This window comes from Vanacampus margaritifer, chromosome 7, assembly GCF_051991255.1.
Source record: "Vanacampus margaritifer isolate UIUO_Vmar chromosome 7, RoL_Vmar_1.0, whole genome shotgun sequence".
Lineage (NCBI taxonomy): Eukaryota > Metazoa > Chordata > Actinopteri > Syngnathiformes > Syngnathidae > Vanacampus > Vanacampus margaritifer.
In genome coordinates this window covers 27,172,649-27,192,648 of record NC_135438.1, presented here as the reverse complement: position 1 = coordinate 27,192,648, position 20,000 = coordinate 27,172,649, and the positions used below count along the sequence as shown (strand labels likewise).

The 20,000-nt window shown below is 40.2% G+C and overlaps 1 protein-coding gene and 2 long non-coding RNA genes across 5 annotated transcripts in view; 1 reads left to right on the top strand and 2 right to left on the bottom strand.

Moving 5' to 3' along the window:
- LOC144055082 (membrane-spanning 4-domains subfamily A member 12-like) overlaps positions 1–20,000 on the bottom strand; it is a 56,504-nt gene that overhangs the window by 544 nt on the left and 35,960 nt on the right. The window contains exons 5-7 of one of the 2 annotated variants that reach the window (XM_077570759.1): positions 12,613–12,775; positions 6,044–6,160; positions 1–1,039 (exon numbers count right to left, since the gene is read on the bottom strand). The exon at positions 1–1,039 is cut by the window's left edge and continues 544 nt beyond it. In XM_077570759.1, the coding sequence (XP_077426885.1) occupies positions 1,029–1,039; positions 6,044–6,160; positions 12,613–12,775 (291 nt within the window). In that variant the 3' untranslated portion in view covers positions 1–1,028. The remainder of the gene's footprint in view (positions 1,040–6,043; positions 6,161–12,612; positions 12,776–20,000) is intronic. The other variant, XM_077570758.1, reaches the window with a different exon arrangement.
- Positions 6,543–17,946, top strand: LOC144055087 (uncharacterized). The gene is made up of 3 exons (XR_013294766.1): positions 6,543–7,082; positions 10,047–10,080; positions 17,434–17,946. It is a non-coding gene; the product is annotated as an uncharacterized LOC144055087 (long non-coding RNA).
- Positions 12,784–20,000, bottom strand: part of LOC144055086 (uncharacterized) — an 8,922-nt gene continuing 1,705 nt past the window's right edge. Inside the window, exons 1-5 of one of the 2 annotated variants that reach the window (XR_013294765.1) lie at positions 19,861–20,000; positions 18,929–19,690; positions 18,475–18,852; positions 15,472–18,360; positions 12,784–14,813 (exon numbers count right to left, since the gene is read on the bottom strand). The exon at positions 19,861–20,000 is cut by the window's right edge and continues 1,705 nt beyond it. This is a non-coding gene — a long non-coding RNA (uncharacterized LOC144055086). Of the gene's footprint in view, positions 18,361–18,474; positions 18,853–18,928; positions 19,691–19,860 lie in introns of both variants that reach the window. The other variant, XR_013294764.1, reaches the window with a different exon arrangement.

Here is a 20,000-nt window from a genome sequence, read left to right as displayed (position 1 = left end):
GTGTGAAATCACAACACAAATTTATATACTGTGTTCTATGAAAGTGCTATATAAATAAAGATGACTTGCCATATCAGAGTAACTAAAAACTATTATAATGTATTTCAGACTTTCAATTTTTCTTAGACCTCTTTGCCTTAAAATTGTACACTTTTCAATGTGTCTGACAGTTGGCACGAATCTAATTTTAAACTGAAATGTGATTATTTTGTAAAAAAAAAGTGGTTATATTTAGAATTTGTTCATTTACATGGTTAAATACCTAAGACTTTTGTATAAAAATTAGTGTTGTTCCAATACCGGTATTGGGAGAGGCCCCGATACTGCATTAAAACAGTGGTATCGGCATCAGTGGGTACTAACAAGTAATATGCCGATACTATTATTTCAGCTAATATAGGACTTAAGATGCGGCATCTTTAACTTGGTCATCGACATTGCAGGCTCGGCATGCAGTGAACACGACATTCACTGATGTGTGACGTGTTCACTGCATGCCGAGCCAAGTTATCCTATTGGCCCTTGAATGCTCTGAACCAATGGCAGGACAGCTTTTTCATGTTGAGAGAAAAAAATAAACCTAGGTATCGGTACAGTATCGGCCAATACTGCAAAACTGGGTATCGGGGACCAAAAAAAACTGTATCAGAACAACACTCATAGAAATACTGTATATGCAAATGTAAAAAATTTCAGGTGCAAAATAATTTCTAAAACCGCTTTTGTTCCTTATCTCAAGAATGAATATATTGTGAGATTAGAGGGCCAAGGGTCTTGTTGAGAAACCGTAAATATAATTTTAGCTCTGCAATAGTACAACATTTAAAATTATATGTGAGTAATAGTTTGTATTTTCAATGTCATGCTATATACGGTATTTGGAATGTGTACAGTGACACTTGTTAATCAAACTGTCCACTCCAACTTGATGAAGGTTTTAGTCACCCATCTTCAGAAATGACTGATCTGAATGATCATGATTAATGAGTACTGGTCAGGCAAGGTTTCTGGGAGTAGCTGGAGCAGCTTCAGTAAAAGACTGCAAAAAGATAAACAGAGGGTTAATTAGTATCAACTGTTCAACATAAGGTGGTGTTTCTTGTATGTAGCATGTAATGCATTCCCTGTTTGTTGGCATGCTTTGAAAATCGATCGTAAGCAAATTTGTGAAATCTTGACAACCACAACCATGACATATAACTACAATAACTTAGGCATAGTACACACATCAGAATGTTTATTTATTTTGTACGTGTTTTAATGAGAGCTATAAAGCTTAACTGTAGAACAAACTTTTTATTAATGTAGTGTCCTTCACGTTGATGATTTACCTACATTTATCATCTGTTATCCTGATAAACAATTCAAAAATAGGTGTGGTGCCCCAAAAACACAAGCCGAGTCACCTCCAATTAATTAATTCAATAATTAAATGACGCAATTTACACTAAGTGTTAATTTGACAAGTAATTTTAATTTAGTTTTAGTTATAGTCATAAAACTTAGCAATTCGTTTTCAACTAAACATTGTTTTTTTTACGGGCATAATTGCGTAAGATCAATCTAAGAGCTGCACAATGAATGTGCAGTGAACAGTCCTTTCTATAACATGCTGATAATACAAACACAGAAGGCTATTAACATATTTACTTCATTTTAAGGAAAGCACTTTGTGCTAATTTCACATTTGCTCTGTTACACTTTCCCCTAGTGAGTTTTTTTGTTTTTATTTGTTCATTTTTCTTTTCAGACAACCATAGAACAATTTACAACATTCACTTTTCACATACAATTATACCCGAAAAGAAAAAGGGCTGACGGGATGAAGCCGAAGCTTATTAATTCCGTTTCCAGCTTGCAATAGGACGCAGATAATCAGAGTGGTAATTCGTCACATATATGTGTGGATTATCAAGTTGTTGATTGATAAATTGGGAGGTGATCAGTAATGTCATTAATCAGTACACCACTCTGAGTTTCATTTAGCATGGCATTAGTGAGTTGTTGTTTTCAGCCGGTGCCTCTGGAGTGAACTCGCGGAGCGATAAGATGCGTCCTACCTCTATTATTCAGGAAGCGAATGTCACCTATGAGGTCACCTATGATACTGAACAGTCTCCCTGCAAAAGCTTGAGGAGCTGGCTGATGAATGATTTCTATTTTAGTTTTTGTTTTGTTTTCATCTGAAAAAAAAATATTTGTGACAAAATTAATAATGAAATGTTTTAGTCAATTAAATCGACACTACGGGAGTGCTGGAACAATGTTGGTCATCAAGAAAAAACTTGCTTTGGAAAATACTGCTTGACATTTGGGAACCCAATTTAATTTATTTTTTAAAAAGAAGAAAAAAAAGAGGCAGGCATTTGTTTTACTTCCCGCGGCTTCCTTGTTTGATTGGCTTCATTCAGTCCAGATCACAGAATCAAATGACTCATGAGTAGTCTACTTTCCCCACTGTAGTGGTTTGTTCACACATCACATTCAGGATGGGGTTGTTTTTTGTGCCGTTCCTCTGGTTAACTTTGTTTTCTTAGAAAGTAATATTCAGCTACGTTTTTGCGACACACCGCCCGTGGTCTCCAAGACTTTCAGACTTGCACGGTCAGAACGAGCCAGATGACTTTTTGCTGTAAATGGGCTGGGTAAGCCTTCTGAGCTCATTTAGATGTTAAAGCTCCTTGGAGGTGAAGAGCCTAAATTTCCTTTTTATTTAGCTGTTTTTCTGCCACATGTTGCCACATGTACTGAACCCCGAGCTCTAGTAGAGGAAGTGAACCACTTCCACAGCACTACACACTGCAGTATATACTTGCTATTCCCCGGAAAAAAAGGCCGGCAAGAAAGTGTAGCGTCTGCACATGAAGGGGCAATCGCAGTGAAACTAATCTGTTGTGCAAATCCTGCTGCGTCTCCTTGCACGCAGGGGAGTGTTACACAAAAAGAAAAACTGTAGTTGAAACATCCACACAATTGTAAATAGTACCACCGTTGCACACATTTGTAAATAGTTTGCCAAATTGTTTTGTCAAATTGTTACACTGTTGAATGTAAATAAACGTATTTTGCTATCAAAAAACACTTTTTCATTGTTGGTGGTAGTGTTTTACAGAAGTAAAGCACTGTTTGGGTGTTTGTGGCATCATTCATGGAAAAAAATTGTGGTGTCAAATTCACTAGAGTGCATGAAATAATATCGTTTCACAAAAAGCTTGATTTTTCCGTATTTTGTTTCAAAACAGAGCATTTGGGTGAAACTAACCATTTTCTATTGTTGATTACTGAAAAACTGAATTTTTTCTGATGAAATCTTTCATTTGGTAGTATGTGTGTTTCCATAGTCCAAACACAAACACTGGCACCCACATCATCCCTTTTCTGAAAACGCTTGGCAGTAAAAGAGTTAAACACACATTTAACACTAAATTCAAATTAAACAATTTAATCTAGATTAACTCCAGAATTAGTGAGATTAATCTATCCATCCATCCATCCATTTTCTTAACCGCTTTTCATAACAAGGGTCACGGGGGGCCGCTGGAGCCTATCCCAGCTGGCTTCGGGCAGTAGGCGGGGTACACCCTGAACTGGTTACCAGCCAATCACAGGGCAACCAATTTAATTAATCTAGATTTTAAAAATGAATCTATACTCCGCACTAGTAGCACTAGTTTGTAGATCTGAAAAACACATGAAAATCGCGAATATGTTCGTGGATCTCAAAAACCCGGATGTATTTGTGGATTTTAAAACCATGTGAAAATCATGCATTTATTTGTGTGAATAATTTGGAGACAAATCTCTCCCTGTATAAAAAAAGAAATAAAAACCCAAAAGACATTGTTACTTGAATAACATTTTGAAATAAGTTATTCTTCGTATTGTTTGGTTTGTTACAACATGCGTTGACTGTGTGATTTTGAGGTTAAAGCCACAAGCGTGGTATTAATTTAAATGTTATAGATTTTATTTCAAGTTTACAAGCTCTATCGAGGGTATCCTAATTTGAGTAGCCATAACTAGGGCTATTAGTCAACCAAATAGTGGTTTATATTTTTGGAGAACTAATTTACGTTTATATATTATGTATAATTTAACTGTTTTGTTTGACCATTCCATCCATCCATCCATCCATGCATTTTCTGAACATCTTATCCTCACTAGGGTTGCGGGCATAATTTATTAAATAAGGCCATTGTTTTTGCTTAAAAGTAAAATTCTCTCTTGGTCTCATTTTATTAGACAGGCATTTCTCTTACTTATAATTGTTGGAAGTATCCACTTATCTAAGTGCACCTGTGTGTTATCCTCCTGGCAGTAAACCAACCCAAGCACCCACCATTCTCGGGTAAGTCCCACACAAGAGTGGTAGCATGGGTGCTACACATACTTTCCAGCACAAGTCATGTACAATATTTGTATAGTAATCTGTAATTATATTTTATACATATATTTCATTATTTTTACCCATTGTAACGAATTTTGCCCGTCACCCTCAACTTTTCTTCCCCTTTTTGCCTTTTTAAACATTCCCCCCGTGGGGAATGTGTGTATGTGCCTTAATGGATTAACCCTGTGTTTCCTCAAACCAACCAGAGACAGTTCAAAAAGGAAAAACTCTTAGAATTTCCCTCCAGCAAGGGACTGAGTTTCGTTTTACAACTCACAGAAAACACATACCTCAGCGCCTACCGAGATCTAAAAGCCTGTTCAGCAAGCAGACTAGCGATAGGACTGCTTATCAGTCCCCATACAACTTTTATAGTCTGGTCTATCTACAGGAATCAGCTATGTTTTTTTTTTTTTTCAAACAACGCTCCTCGGAAGTTATAGGGTACCACAGTGCCCTCCAGCGGTCACTATCGGTTATCCTAAAGAATCCTGCCGCTCATAATTAGTCTGAAGTCTACATAAATTGGGACATAAACGCACTCTATGTACTTGACTGACATCAAGTGACTTCTGTTTATCTTTGTACACAACCTGTATGTCTATCTCAAATGAATGATGTGTGTAACTTCTGCAGCCATCTAAGTTTAGCTAATTCGGAAGCTTAGCGGATACAATAACTTTATGATCGCGGTAATGTTTGAAATGTGTTCAGAATGATAAATGAAGCATCTGGCTTGTCAATTCTGATTAGAAAAATTATCAAATGCTATCCCAATAGCTTGGCCTCATTTGACCAAGTCTGCTTCAAGCTCACGGAAGAGGTGGTACTGCTTGACCCCCTGCGACGCAAGCTTAAAAGCCAGCGCGCGGAGGAACATTTGTGTTTTCTGAGTGGATTAGTAATTCTCTTATTAAAGCAAAGAACTCCTTGATTAACTATAGTAGCAACTTCAGATTATGAGTACTTGATAATAGGATTATTATCGTTTATTTTGCTCCTACAAACAAGCAAAGTCAACGTGGTGCCCCCAGAGGTTTACACTTCCCCTCAGTACCGTCTAAATTTCTCGTTCGCCATTACGACAATCCAAATAGTGGCTACATATACTCATATACAGTATTTTGAAAACTACAGTGAAGACTTTGCTGGGTGTTAACTCATTCACTCCCAGCCATTTTTTACTGAAGCAACCCCCTTTGCTCCCGGCTGTTTTACTGGATTTTGACTGATTTTGCAAGGCCCACAGAATATTGTGTTCTATTGCTGTAAAAACATGGAACCTATCAAAAGATTATCATCTCTTCTTCAATCAGGGAAAAAAGTATATTTGTATCTGTTTCCATTTTTCAGCAATTAGCATTAGAATATATCTAGGTTTTGTCAATATTCACATCCCTGGTGAAAACACTGACAAAAAGAGCTTGTTGCAACATGACACTGGCTGATCTCTTATACTCTGCTGCCACCTGCTGGCCTTTTTTTGTAAATAACTACATTGCTTTAAGCTAACTCTTCATGTCAGAAGCTGCATCAAAGCCTTCTGTTTGCTCTTGCATTAAAAAACGTGTAAAAACGTTTTTGGGAGGGAAGGGCAAAGTATTTAAAAAGTTTTTTTCACGTTTTTGGGTTTAAATGTGTTAAAAGTCTTACACTGTATAATCCAAAGGTACGTTTCAGTCTGTACAGATGGAAGCTGAGAGTGGCAGAGACTGCAGTCTGGGCCAGGGTGAAGAGTAGGAGGGCCGATTTCAATCCTCTGGTCAGGCGCTGTTCAAAAAGAAACACGTGATACAACTTTAGCAGGATACCTGTTCTTCAGATTGCATACTATGAAAGTTATATGGCCTGATGCACTAAGATCACAAATAGTGGGCACTAAATTGTGTGTTCACTCATGCAAATTGATCCAAAGTCTGCACAAATGTTTGTTGTAGTTAACAGGAACCACTTTAATTGTCGCTCAGAAAACGTGTAACGTCACTAACGGCACTGAAGTATGCATGCGGGAGTTGCCATAGTAACCCAGTAGCAGCGCTTTACGGCATGTCGGACTACTGTCGTAAAGTCCAGTCCAGCAGGTACGACAGTTGCATCTCAGAGTCGCTCCCTTGTGCGTCTCGACGACATATGATCTTGGGGTAGTGCTGTTACCAAGTATTCTGATGGTCCAGCTTCATAAGAACAGAATCGCCAGGTTCCAAAAGTGGTAAAGGTTGTGTGCCATGACGCTGATTAAAGTAAAATGCTTGTTTTTGTTTCTCCCTTGCATCTTTACGCCTCACAGCATGTAGATCTGGCCATTGGGTTTGGAGGTTTGACTCAAGTGTTGGGAGTGTTGTTTTGATCCTCCTCCCCATAAGCAATTGTGCTGGGCTTATGCCTGTGGGGGCACATAAGGTTGTACGGTATCACATGAAAGCCAATAAAGGGTCTTTCTGTTTCAAAATCCTCTTTGTGATTTGTACACCTTTTTCAGCATGCCCATTGGCTTGTGGACAATGCGGGCTTGAGGTAATATGTTGAAAGTCAAAGTCACGTTCAAACTCCTGAAACTCCTCACATGCAAATTGACGTCCGGGCTGCCATAGCGAGCAAAAAGTGATTTTAGCTTTGGCACAACCTGTGAGGCAGTAGTTGTCGTCATGTGGAATACCTCGATGAACCTGGAAAAGTAATCTGATACTACCAGGTATGTGTGCTTGTTATGATCACACAGATCAATTGCAAGTCTTTGCCAATAAATGTCACCAATGTCTGTCAGGCAGAAGGATTGAGATGAGGGGCTCTTTACGCTGTGTGTGTTTCATCTCATGGCAGTTTTGACAGAATTCAACTTTCACTTTGATGTCAGTGGAGATTTAGGGCCACTACACGAATGCATTGGCCCGCTCTCTGCATTTGGCTAGGCCCTGATGCGACATCCTCTTGTGACAATCCCTTCGTATTCTGACAGTTCACTTTTAACTAGGTAATAGTCTCTGGATGGCAATAGGAACATTTCCTACATACTCTGGCCAACCTGACTTGGTATATTGCAATAGCATCTGCAAGTTACTGTCAGCTGGAGTGGCTAGCTTTATGGCCTCAAGTTTCTGTGGTGTGGCTGGCATGCTGGTGATGACGGCTGCAATGTAACATTCAACATCTGAATGAGTGTCACTCACCTCTGTTGAGCACTGTAATAGGCTGCGGGACAGTGCATCAACCACAGTAAAAGTCTTGCCTCGTGCATATTCAGCTTTAGGCTTAAACCTCATAATCCTCATTAAGAGTCATTGGGGACGTAAATTATCCAGATCCTTTTTGTTCATCAGCGGCACCAGTGGTTTATGGTCGGTGACCAACTTGAAGTTCTCCTGCCCAACCAGGTACTTCTCAAACCTTTCGGCTTTATGGCCTCAAGTTTCTGTGGTGTGGCTGGCATGCTGGTGATGACGGCTGCAATGTAACATTCAACATCTGAATGAGTGTCACTCACCTCTGTTGAGCACTGTAATAGGCTGCGGGACAGTGCATCAACCACAGTAAAAGTCTTGCCTCGTGCATATTCAGCTTTAGGCTTAAACCTCATAATCCTCATTAAGAGTCATTGGGGACGTAAATTATCCAGATCCTTTTTGTTCATCAGCGGCACCAGTGGTTTATGGTCGGTGACCAACTTGAAGTTCTCCTGCCCAACCAGGTACTTCTCAAACCTTTCGCATGTCCACACACTTGTCAGGCATTCTTTTTCAATTTAAGAACAGTAAGCAACCGGTTTCCAGTTCCCGTCATGTTGTTGTAGCAGCACACCTCCAATGCCATAGCTGCTTGCATGAGCCGATACAGCAGTAGCTCGGTTCACATCATAAAACTTGAGTACAGGAGACGTAAACAGAATGTCTGATACGCTCAAATGCCTCCTTCTGTGGGTGGCCCCACGTCCGTGTGGTCTTGGATCTCAACAGTTCATATAAGGACTGACCCAGTGTTGAGAGATGAAGGATATACTTCCCCAAGTATGTGATCACGCCTAGGACGTGTTTCAGTTCCTGGACATTCTGCGGCTCTGGAGATCTTTGATGGCTTTCACCTTGTCGGGGTTAGCTTTTACTCCTGACCTGTCGATGACCTGACCCAGGAAGTGGAGTTGGTTCTTCCTGAACACACACTTGTCTCTGTTCAACTTCAAGCCTGTTGACTCAATTCTCTCCAGCACTTTGTTTAGGCGCTCATCATGCTGTTCTGCTGTGTCGCCATACACAAGTATGTCATCCATGTAGATGGCCACTCCGTCGAGATCACTCAGGGACATTTTCTCGGAAAGATTTCCGGAGCGCTGGTGATGCCAAAGAGCAGACGCTTGAATGCGTGTCTCCCAAAAGGCGTAATGAATGTGGTCAATTTGCTGCTTTCTAAATGGAGAGGTATCTGTCAGAACCCTAATGCTGCGTCCAATGACGTAAACATGGTGGCACCGCTCAGGTTTGCGGTGAGCTCCTCGGCTGTTGGGAGTACATACCTCTCTTTTCACAGCCTCGTTCAACCTTTTTAAATCCACACAGATGCGCACTCTGCAGGTTCGTCTCGGGACAGGCACCATGGGTGCGCACCAATCTGTTGGTTCGGTCACTTTTTCAATGACCTAATTTTTCTCCATGCTCTGCAATTCCTCTTTTACTTTCTCCAAAAGAGGAAGGGGTACTCGTCGAGCAGTGTGCACTGCGTATGGTTCAGCATTCTCTTTGAGTTGGATTCTTTCTGGCTCGGTCATAAGAGTCCCATGCTCGCCAAATGCATTGTGCACTTCCTCAACACGTTTCACCAGTCCCATTGCACATGCTGTCTTTTTACCTAGCAGGTTATTACATGTCTGACTGTGAATCACATACACTGTAAATGAGTAGCACTTTTCCTTGTACTTTGCATTTGCCAGGAATTTTCCAATGCAGTTTAACTGACCACCGGGGCTGCTCATTGGTGGAATACCGGACTGCACAAGTTTGTGCCCAGGGACTAACTTGTTGAAAGTCTCTTTTTCTATGGCATTTAAATCTGCCCCAGTATCAATTTTAAATTGAACCAGTGTTGCACCAATGACAATTTCTACCGTCCATTCATCACTCTCTTCGCTATTGTCTGTAACAGCCCCAAGGAAATATGGTGTCTGTGAAACAGTCTCTGCATCTGTCACTTCTCTAATGGATTTAGTGTGGCAAACTCTTTCCCAATGAGCCACCTTTTTGCCCTTGTTGAAGATTTTTTAGCTGGATATTTGTCTTGGTCTCTGTGCTTTATTTTTCCACATCTTCCGCATTTCGGCTCCGTGCGCTCTCCAATTGTTTGCTTTTCATGAATTAATTAATTGTGTCATTTATTAATTAAATATGGAATTAAATAAACCACTAATTCAATACATGTAATGAATTAATTAAATATGCCATTTATTAATTACATTACGTGTGATTTATTATATAGATAGATAGATAGATAGATAGATAGATAGATAGATAGATAGATGTGTATATAAAACCGAACTGTGTAATATTTTTGATTCGGTCTGTCTGTGTTCCGTTCAGTCCATTCACGCAACTCTTTTTTTTTTTTTGTCCCCCCTCATGGCGACGTCCATGGTTTTGGCGTGCGTCATGGCACATGCGTCATATCCTTCCAGCGACGCTGCAGCAAGTCATATTGCAGCGGGACAGGTAGGGCCTCGCAGGCTTGTTCTCGTGTTTCATAATGACGATCATGCTATTGGCTACTAGCGTTAGCGTCCTAAGCCGTTGCTATTGAGTCTTTACTAAACCAATGCAAGACTGCTGGTACATAAAACGAATGTTGGAATTACAACTAGCTGGAAATCGCTATGTTCTTGACTGAGTTGTGTGTTTTGTTTCAAATAGGAGCTTGGTTTAACCCTAGGATATTCAATGTTAGCATAGCACAAAGCTAGCCAACGTCAGTTGTGAAAAACAACTGGCAGACATGTAGACGGCACCGTAAATCTGCTAAAAAAAATAAAGAAGGTGGAAGTTTGCAACTAAAGCACATCTTGTCTGTTTAATTTGAAATCCAGTGTGGACGGTGGTATTTAGACCGTGAATGAAGAGATGGTTGCATACTTCGAGCATCAGCTTAGCTTATTCATCATAAATAGCTTGCTGACCGTGAGGTTCAGTGCCCTCTCTTTCTCCGATGTCCAACTTGTAAAGATTTTGCTCTGGCAGGAAATATAATTGTAGATATCTTTCTGCATTTTTGTGTTAATCGCAAGGGCAGTTAAGATAATATTTTCTTTATTGTACTTATGTAAAATGGAAAAGCTGAGAACTGTTTAGAGGCAACTGTGATTTCTACTTTTTGATGTGTGACATCCAACTATTCTACCCCTTTTCATCGGGAACTTTTGAGTTGAATTTTTACTTTGAATTGTAACATCATGTCCTGAGAAGTCGTGTGAGTAGAGAAAATAAACTTGAATAGATCTCTGGGTTGTAATCTGTCATATTTGCTCTGTCGCTATTTTATAAATTTTAAATCTATTTTTGTCATTCTTCTCGAGTTTTCCACTCAGACCATTTAGTAAATAAAAAACTAGACCCATTTCATTGGTCATTGTCATAAAAATTATCCCATAGTGTATTTAGGCTTACCAGTATTGTAAACGAGTCAGAGTGATCTTTATGAAGATAGCTAAATAAATCTAGATCTTTAACAAATGCATTTTATCCATTAAAAATACACTGTTCAGATTTGTGTACAGCATCTGTACTCGCGACGGATATCGATACTGGTATCGGCCCCCGCTCTTGTGGACGTTTTTTTCGGTCAGGAACTAAAGGCTGAAATGGTTATTTATTTTGCATTTATTGACCCCCACAGGTAAGAGAGCACATAAGTCTTCAGTTGTGCTCAACAATTTAATTAGCTCTGAAATGTAGACAGATCTTTTGTATAGTAGTATATCATCATTCACTACTGCACTGCTATTAAATGAATGAGGAACGGAGTACGGGAAACAGGAAACAGAAATACAGAGGAGCCTTCCAAATTAAAAGCATGGATTTCAAAATAAGATACAATTAAACATTACACTTTAAACAGCTTGAGGAATTTTAGGAAGGATTTTACTGAATTTAATTCTTTGCACTTCACTGTATTCATTAAAAGGAAGTTGTACAATCACATATTTGATTGGGACTCCCCCCGGTCACTGGATTATTTGCTTCATTTTATTTATTGAAAATTTTTTTAAATGAATTTTATTGTGTGCTCTATGCAAAATGACTTTTATAAGCAATTTGAAAAAATATAATTGCCATATTACCAGTGTATTTTTAGTTCCTCAAGTGGGAGCTACATTTGTCGTGTGGAGGTTGTTTGGTTACAAGAGATCAGATATGTTAAAGCAAACGGTAGATGGATCATACTGAAGCGGTCGCGTATTGTTTTGCCAAGATACAATCCGCGGTGGTTATTTTGCCGTGACTGGAAACTTGCCACCTAGTTGACGTGACTTTGTGATGGTAACCAGCTGCTGAGTGGTCTCGACGTTGCGACTGCCTAAATGTGCATATTTGTGTTATTCATAACTGGTTGTAAATGTCTTACAAGCATTCACGGCAATTCAGAGACATTCACAGCAAAATATCGCTCGCAGGAGAGTTGCCGGTTATGGCAAAATAACCATTGCCTAAACAATCACAAACTAGCGCTACAAAATAGTCTCTGTAGTAACATTATGCTACTTTTTCTTACGGTAAAATGTTATGACACTTTTCCACATATTAAAATAGTTCTCAAATGTGTAAAAGACATGTCTGTCTGGCTCAAACTGGTACGGTTGTACAACTTGCACCACACTGCTCCTGCTCACCATGGCCAAGACATTTCACATTCACAACATTAGCATGGCTACTGGAGTTGGGTATGGGAGATGGGTATGGCCGAGGCATGGCCTGGTGCAGCTATTTACATAAATGTGACACACTCTTAAAACGGGCTGTTCTGAAAGGAGGGTGTTTTTTTGCTGATTTAGGGACAGCAAAAATTGTTAGATCCAAAGTTAATTTTGACTAATGCAAGTCACAGACATGTTTTTTACACATTTGAGAACTTTTTTAATATGTGGAAAAATGGCATAATATGGGATCTTCAATTATTAATTCACCCAATTTACACTACAACTATTAGATCTAAACTGTTAGTAAGCATGTGAGTTGAAGTAAAGCATTTACAGTAACTGATACACACTGTGGCGTAGAAGTTCATGTTGCAGCTGCCATCTAAGTTCTTGACACATGATGCCTCTGGATGTTTGTCCATATCCACAGAATATATGACCACAGCAATAACTGACAGCACTGTGGAAACAATATTCACCACCAAGGAAGCCTGGTACTGAAAGAGAAGAAAATAGAAGTGTTAAAATAGAAATTCCAATTCCCAGAGGAATTTGAAAAACTGAATACAACTCCACAACTGTGTTTAACACACAAGCATTTCATAACAATGGAGGTGGATATTTTACAAAATGTTGCCGGTCCGTCATCCGTCAGTGCCCTGGGTACCTGTCCGTCAACGTCGGTCCGTCATTTTCTTAGAACCAAACTGTAATTCTCAGTCTGTCATGCAATTTTTTTCACTTTAATCTTTATTGATTTTTTTTTTACAACTTACAATACCACACGTGCCTGAATAAATATTTGTACACATTTAACATTTCCAAATCCACATGTAGATAACCTTGTTCTCATGTTAACGCCTGTATATGAGCCTCCATATTTTCTGAAAAAAAAAAGAAACAAAACAAAAAACAACACACAAACAAGCAAACAACGGTGACATAAGGGCCTGACATAATTTTATAATGCACAGTCATTATCTACTTTCTTTTCTCCATATTCGTGGTGTCATTCAGTTTTCTCTTATATTCAAACCAGTTTTCCCATCTTGATTCAAACTTCCTATCCTGGACCCTCAGTATGTAAGTGACACTTTCCATGTCAAATAATTCTTCTACTATCTCCAGCCATTGCTTCTTTGTTGGGGGGTCAATTTTGAACCACTCCCTCCTTATGGCTTTATTGCTGGCTGCCAACAGCACTTTAATTAAGTACATATCTCTGACTTGTACAGTTTCATGGTCTAGATTACCTAAATACATCACCAAACCGGTTTTAGGCATTTCATAACCAATTATCAACTTTAATTCTCTCCAAACTTCATCCCATTATCCATTCAACTTTTGACATTTCCAGAATATGAGTATGGCCTACCGCCCCTTCCTGTCCTCATATCCGCCAACATTGTTTCTGTTGAGGATTATACCTCCCTGTCACCTCTGGTGTTATGAAAAATCTTATGATATTCTTCCACCCAAACTCCCTACATAATCTCGAGACAGTTGTTGATTGTTGTATCTTGCAGATATTGAACTATTCATCTTCTATTATTCCTACCTGCAGTTCTCTTTCCCATTTCTCTTTTATAAACAAGGTTGAATTCCCTCTAATTTTCAGTAGACCTTGATAAAGGGCTGAAACCACTTTACTCTTATATCCCATATAGGCATCAATCATTACCTTAACTATCTCATTTATTTTAATTGCTGTACCTATCTTATTTTTTCATGTAATAATCCTTTACCAGTAGATATCTAAAGTAACCACAACTTTCTAATTCACACCTGTCTTTTATATTTTGAAAACTCTGCATGTTCCCCTTTTTTACTATTGTAAAGATTGTTGTGACGCCTGTCATTTCTCATCTCTTGAAGCCATAATCCTTTCCTGGCTGAAAGTCGCTGTCATATGTCAGCCACCTTAAAATCTTCACATTTGTATTTCTTCACTATTGTAGTCCACAAATTTAATGTGAATTTAGTTATTGGATCTATCAAGCTTTCTTTTCTCTTAAATAGTTCCTTGTCCCCCAACAGTGCTTGGATCTGGTAGTCTTCCCCCTTCATTTCGATATCTTTCCATTTGGCTACATAATTTCTATTACACCAACGTGCAACTGCTCTAAATTCTGCTGCACAATAATAATCTTTAAAATTTGGGACTGCCATTCCTCCTTTCTCCTTAGGCAATTGTAACGTCCCTAGTTCATTTTCACCATTTCTATTCTTGAACTTAAATCAAAAACCTGTGTTGACCACCTTCCTAGGTCTCGCTTGATGTTTTGATTTATCCATGTAAAGTTTGTGTTATACAGTTTGTCCTTTTGTGATGTGTACGCCTATATATTTTTACTTCCCATATTCCCACTTTAGTTTGTATCTCTCTTTGAAGTCCATTGTTGGCGCATAGTGCTTTGGCCAAATCAAACATGCAAATCAAATATATGAATTCCATACCGGATCGGTCGAGGCCCGGGTTAACAACGACCGCCATCGGTGCTGTTGACCTATAGGGTGCCGTTGGAAACTGGACTACTGTTGGTTGAAGAAGGAGAGGAGAAAGGTGTGTTTGTAGCAAGAAAGAGAAGAGGAACATCAAGAGTCTAGGACAGAGAGTAGGGGCTTTGAATCTTGAAACTATGACAGGAAAAGGTAGAGAGCTGGTTGACATGATGCAGAGGAGGAAGGTGGAAATACTGTGTGTTCAGGAGACCAGGTGGAAAGGGAGCAAAGCTAGAAGTTTAGGGGCAGGGTTCAAGTTATCATGGTGTAGGTAGGAAGAGAAATGGAGTCGAAGTTATCGTGAAGGAGGAGTTTGTTAGGAACGTCCTGGAGGTGCAAAGAGTGTCAGATAGAGTGATGAGCCTAAAGCTAGGAATCGAAGGTGTGATGATCAATGTTGTTAGTGGGTAATGTGCCACAGGTAGGATGTGAGCTGGAGGAGAAGGATAACTTTTGGTTGGAACTTGATGAAATGATGCAGAGCATCCCTAGAAGTGAGAGAGTTGTCATTTGTGCAGACTTCAATGGACACGTTGGTGCAGGAAACAGAGGTGATGAGGAGGTGATGGGCAAGTTTGGTATCCAGGAGAGGAACGCAGAAGAACAGATGGTGGTTGACTTTGCAAAAAGAATAGAAATGGCAGTCGTGAATACTTTCTTCAAGAAGAGGCAGGCACATAGGGTGACCTACAAGGGTGGAGGTAGGAGTACGCAGAGAGACTACATCTTGTGTAGACGGTGTAATCTGAAGGAGATCAGCGACTGTAGTGGTAGGTAAGAGTGTAGCCAGAAAGCATGGTAGTGTGTAGGATGACTTTGGCGTTGAGGAAGGCAAGACGGCAAAGAGGACGAAATGGTGGAATCTGAAAAAAGAAGAGTGTTGTATCACTTTTAGGAAGGAGTTGAGAAAAGGCTCTGGATGGTCAGGAGGTGCTTCCAGATGACTGGACAACTACAGCAAATGTGATCAGGGAGACAGGTAGGACAGGCCTGATGTGTCATCTGGAAGGAAAGGAGATAAGGAGACTTGGTGGTGGAATGAGGAGGTACAGAGGTAGATCCAGAGAAAGAGGTTAGCTAAGAAGAAGTGAGACACTGAAAAGACTGAAGAAAGTAGACAGGAGTACAGGGAAATGCAGCATAAGGTGAAAGTAGAAGTGGCAAAGGCCAAAGAAAGGGCTTACGATGACTTCTATACTAGGTTGGACAGTAATGATGGATAGACTAATCTATACAGATTAGCAAGGCAAAGAGACAGAGATGGGAAGGACGTGCAGCAGGTTAGGGTAATAAAAGATAGGGATCGAAGTGTGTTGATAGATGCCAGTAATGTGATGGGAAGATGGAAAGAGTACTTTGAAGAGTTGATGAATGAGGAAAAGAGGTGACTGTTTTGGACCAGGAAGTAGCAAAGACTAGTAAGGATGAAGTGGGAAGGGCATTAAAGGGGATGAAGAGTGGAAAGGCAGAGAAGGTCAGAAAGAGCTGCATTGTGTCTTTGTAGACCCGGGAAAAGCTTATGACAGAGTGCCCAAAGAGGAATTGTGGTTTTGTATGAAGAAGTCTGGAGTGGCAGAGACGTATATTCAAGTGGTGTAGGACATGTATGAGGACTGTAAGACAGTGGTGAGGTGTTCTGTAGGATGTGACGGAGGAGTTCAAAGTGGAAGTGAGATTACATCACGGATCAACTCTGAGCCCCTTCTTGTTTGCTATGGTTAATGGACAGGATGACAGACGAGGTTAGACAGGAATCTCCATGGACTATGATGTTTGCAGATGACATTGTGATCTGTAGTGAGAGCAGGAAACAGGTGGAGGAGAAGCTTGAGGCGTGGAGGTTTGCCCAAGAAAAGAGGGGAATGAAGGTTAGCCGTAGCAAGACGGAGTATCTGTGTGTGAATGGGAGTTGGTGTCAGAGCAGAGGATGCAGAGGACAGGGTTAGATGGAGGCAACTGATTCGCTGTAGCGACTCCTGAAGGGAAAAGCCGAAAGGAAAAGAAGAAGTCTATACCCTGAGTAGTGACCATATTTCTCCAGTAGATCCATCAGTATCGGAAAACTCACGTCTGGTTGTGTTATATATGCTATCACATCGTCTGCAAATAGGCTCAATTTATGTTCTGAACCCTCAAATCCACACCCTTGATATTATTCTGCCTGATTGCTTGAGCTAAAGGTTCAATGAATATATCAAAAAGTGTTGGTGAAAGGCAACATCCTTGTCTTGCCGACCTCTCAAGTTTGATTCGATCCAACAGGCTGCCATGTACTTTCACTTTCGCTGTTGGCCCAGCATACAATGCCCTTATGCATCTTATTGAGTCTCCATTGAATCCAAATTTTTCCAGAACTATATACAAATAGGTCCACTCAACACTATCAAATGCCTTTTCTGCATCTAAGCTCACTAAAACCGCACTTTTTCCCGTCCTTTGAACCTCCTCCACTATGTGAATTGTTTTCTTAAAATTATCCTGAGCAAATCTTTTAGATATAATCGAGGTATAAATCTTATAATCCACTTTAAGTATAGATATTGACCCATAACTGCAACATAGTTTTTTTTATTTATTCTTACCCTCTTTAGGAATTATAGATATTATTGTTGTGATCTATGGTGCATGTAAGTATGTTTTGTTTCTCTTTCAGTCACAAGGGCTGGTGAATGGGCGGCAACTTCAGCGCACACCTGATTGACATCATCATTAGTCAGGTTCATAAGCGCTGGAGTGAGTGGAGCTGGTTGCCGGATTATTGCTTCTACTTGCCATTGCCAGACTCCCGCGTGAAGCTGTCTACTTACTGACAATTGTTTGTGTTCTTGTGTCCTATTCATTCGCGTAAGTAGATTCTAGTTCGCTTCTCCTGTACTTAGTGGTTAGTTCTTTCTCTCCTTGTGTTATCGCATTTCCCTCGTGACTGTGTTTTTTGTTTGTGTGTTTAGTAGTGATGGGCAAATGAAGCTTTTGTGAAGCACTGAACCACTTGAGCCAATTGTTTTGAAAATAGGTTCATTACTCGAAGCTTCAGTTACAGTGACCTCTACTGGTAAACTGCAAGGCTGCAGTGGATTTAAAGCATCTTTGGTTTGAAAATTCTTTGATGGACTCACACTAAGACCGAATAGCATGTTCTATTGACAAATAAAGACTGATGAATGTGTGTATTTTGTTATTGAGGAGAAAGTGCTGGTAAAATATGGCATAGGTTGGGTGTGCTTGTGTAACTGACAGGGGGTCATGGGGGACACTCAAAGATTTTTATTGAGGTACATTATTTTTTCCACTGTTTTTGGATCGAGCTGGTTTCTTTTTTTGCTCACAACTTCTCCACATTTAGAGAAAACTCGCTCGCACGGGACCGACGATGCTGGCGTGCATAAAAATTGTTTTGCAAGCTGAAACAGATGAGGGTACACATTTTGGTGGTTCAGCCAGTAAACCAGTGGATCCTCTGATCGGTCCAGGGGTGGCTCAGTCAAATAACGCTGCACCTCCACTATAGCGTCTGCTGTGGCATTCCTTGCCTTCCTTGCTTCAGAAGCATCTCTGTCCAGTGTGTGCCAAAGGTTAATATCTGAAAGACAAACATGACAGTAACCATCAGTACTGTAAGGTTTCAATCCATATCCTTTTGTACTTGTACTTATTTTTCCTGCATTTAATCAATTAACTAATTTAAAAAAATTACAAGTGGATGATGGATTTGCTGGTGCTGGTAGAGCTGATGTGGAGGGCTGTTCTTCTGTAAGTGTGTCAGGTGGTGTGTATCTCATCAGTTGTGAGCATTGTGCGGTCAGTCGTTTTATTGATGCTTGTGCCTGTACTTGATTGTAGAATCCAATTGTTTTGAATCTTGGATCCAGCAGCGTTGAAAGCGTCAGTGCTGTTTGGGTTTCTGTAGGGTCAAACCTCTTTTGCATCCCTGACAGTAAATTCTGTCCCAGTATTGCAGCAGTGTTGTGGCTTATTGTACCAATTGTTTCATTCAAGTATAGCCTCAACATTTTTGTCATTGGGATGACCTTTGACCCGAGACTCTTTTCTCCTCGGACAATTCTACTGTTGCCTGGTAAAAGGGGGCAAGCAATTAATTGGAGGCATGCAGCAACTGTTTCATAGTCCTCAGAGGGCAAAGGTCTTACTTCTGTTTTCAGTGTTGCAAGAGCTGCCCCTACTGACTGTCTCTCCTCAAAAAGGCGCTGTAACATGAGGAAGGTGCTGTTCCAGCGTGTGTCCACCTCCTGGATAAGCTTCATCACTGGTCGCTGCATCTGCTCCTGCACTTCTGTGAGCTTCTCTTTTGCTGTTGTGCTGGTTCTAAACAAAGTGACAACTTTCCGTGCCCTTGTGCGAAGGTCTTGTTGGCCAAGAGTTAAATCAAGGGACTTCTTCACCACTAAATTTAGTGAATGGGCAAAGCAAAGTGCATGTCTTAAATTGGAACTTCTAACAGAGGCTACCATATTAGCCCCTGCATCCGTTACAATACACTTTGCTTTCAATGCCCCATTCCTCCATGAGAGACCTCATTGCAGCAGTAATGTTAACAGATGTATGAGCTTCAGGGAAAGGCACCACTCCCAAAAGCACTGTGGCCAGCTTCACAGAGTCATCTACATAATGGCAGGTCACTGCTAGATATGCATCCATATTAATGGAGGTCCACATATCAGCAGTTAGGCTCACAGCCTCTACCCTCTGCATGACCGCCTTGGCCTTGGTCTTCTCCTCCTCATATTTCTGGAGCACCATGTTCTTCAGAGCCCGCCTGGATGGAAGAGTGTATGTGGGATCAAGCAATGCCACAAACTCCTTGAAGCCACAGTCATCCACGATGGAAAAAGGCTGCGAGTCTTTCACTACCATATTCACAAGAGCCTCATCCAGCTTTGGCTTCCAGTCCACTAAGACAAAAAAATAAAGACACAAAGAAATAAAAAGAAAATTAATTAAAGAAAATAAGAATTTATGTAAAATTGCACTTAAACGAAGCAGGCCTATGAGTCATGGAATACAGTCATATCATATTGTGTTTGTGTGTCTAGTTAATAATAGTATAATACATATAGCATACATTGATTTGTGTTCCCCTGGTTAACAGCAGCTCCATGCTTGGCAGTGAAGTGCCTAATCATGGAGGAAGTATTCCCATGATACTTCAGTTCAGTAGCACACACTAAGCACTGGACCTGTAGAGAAAGCATTTTTAAATTA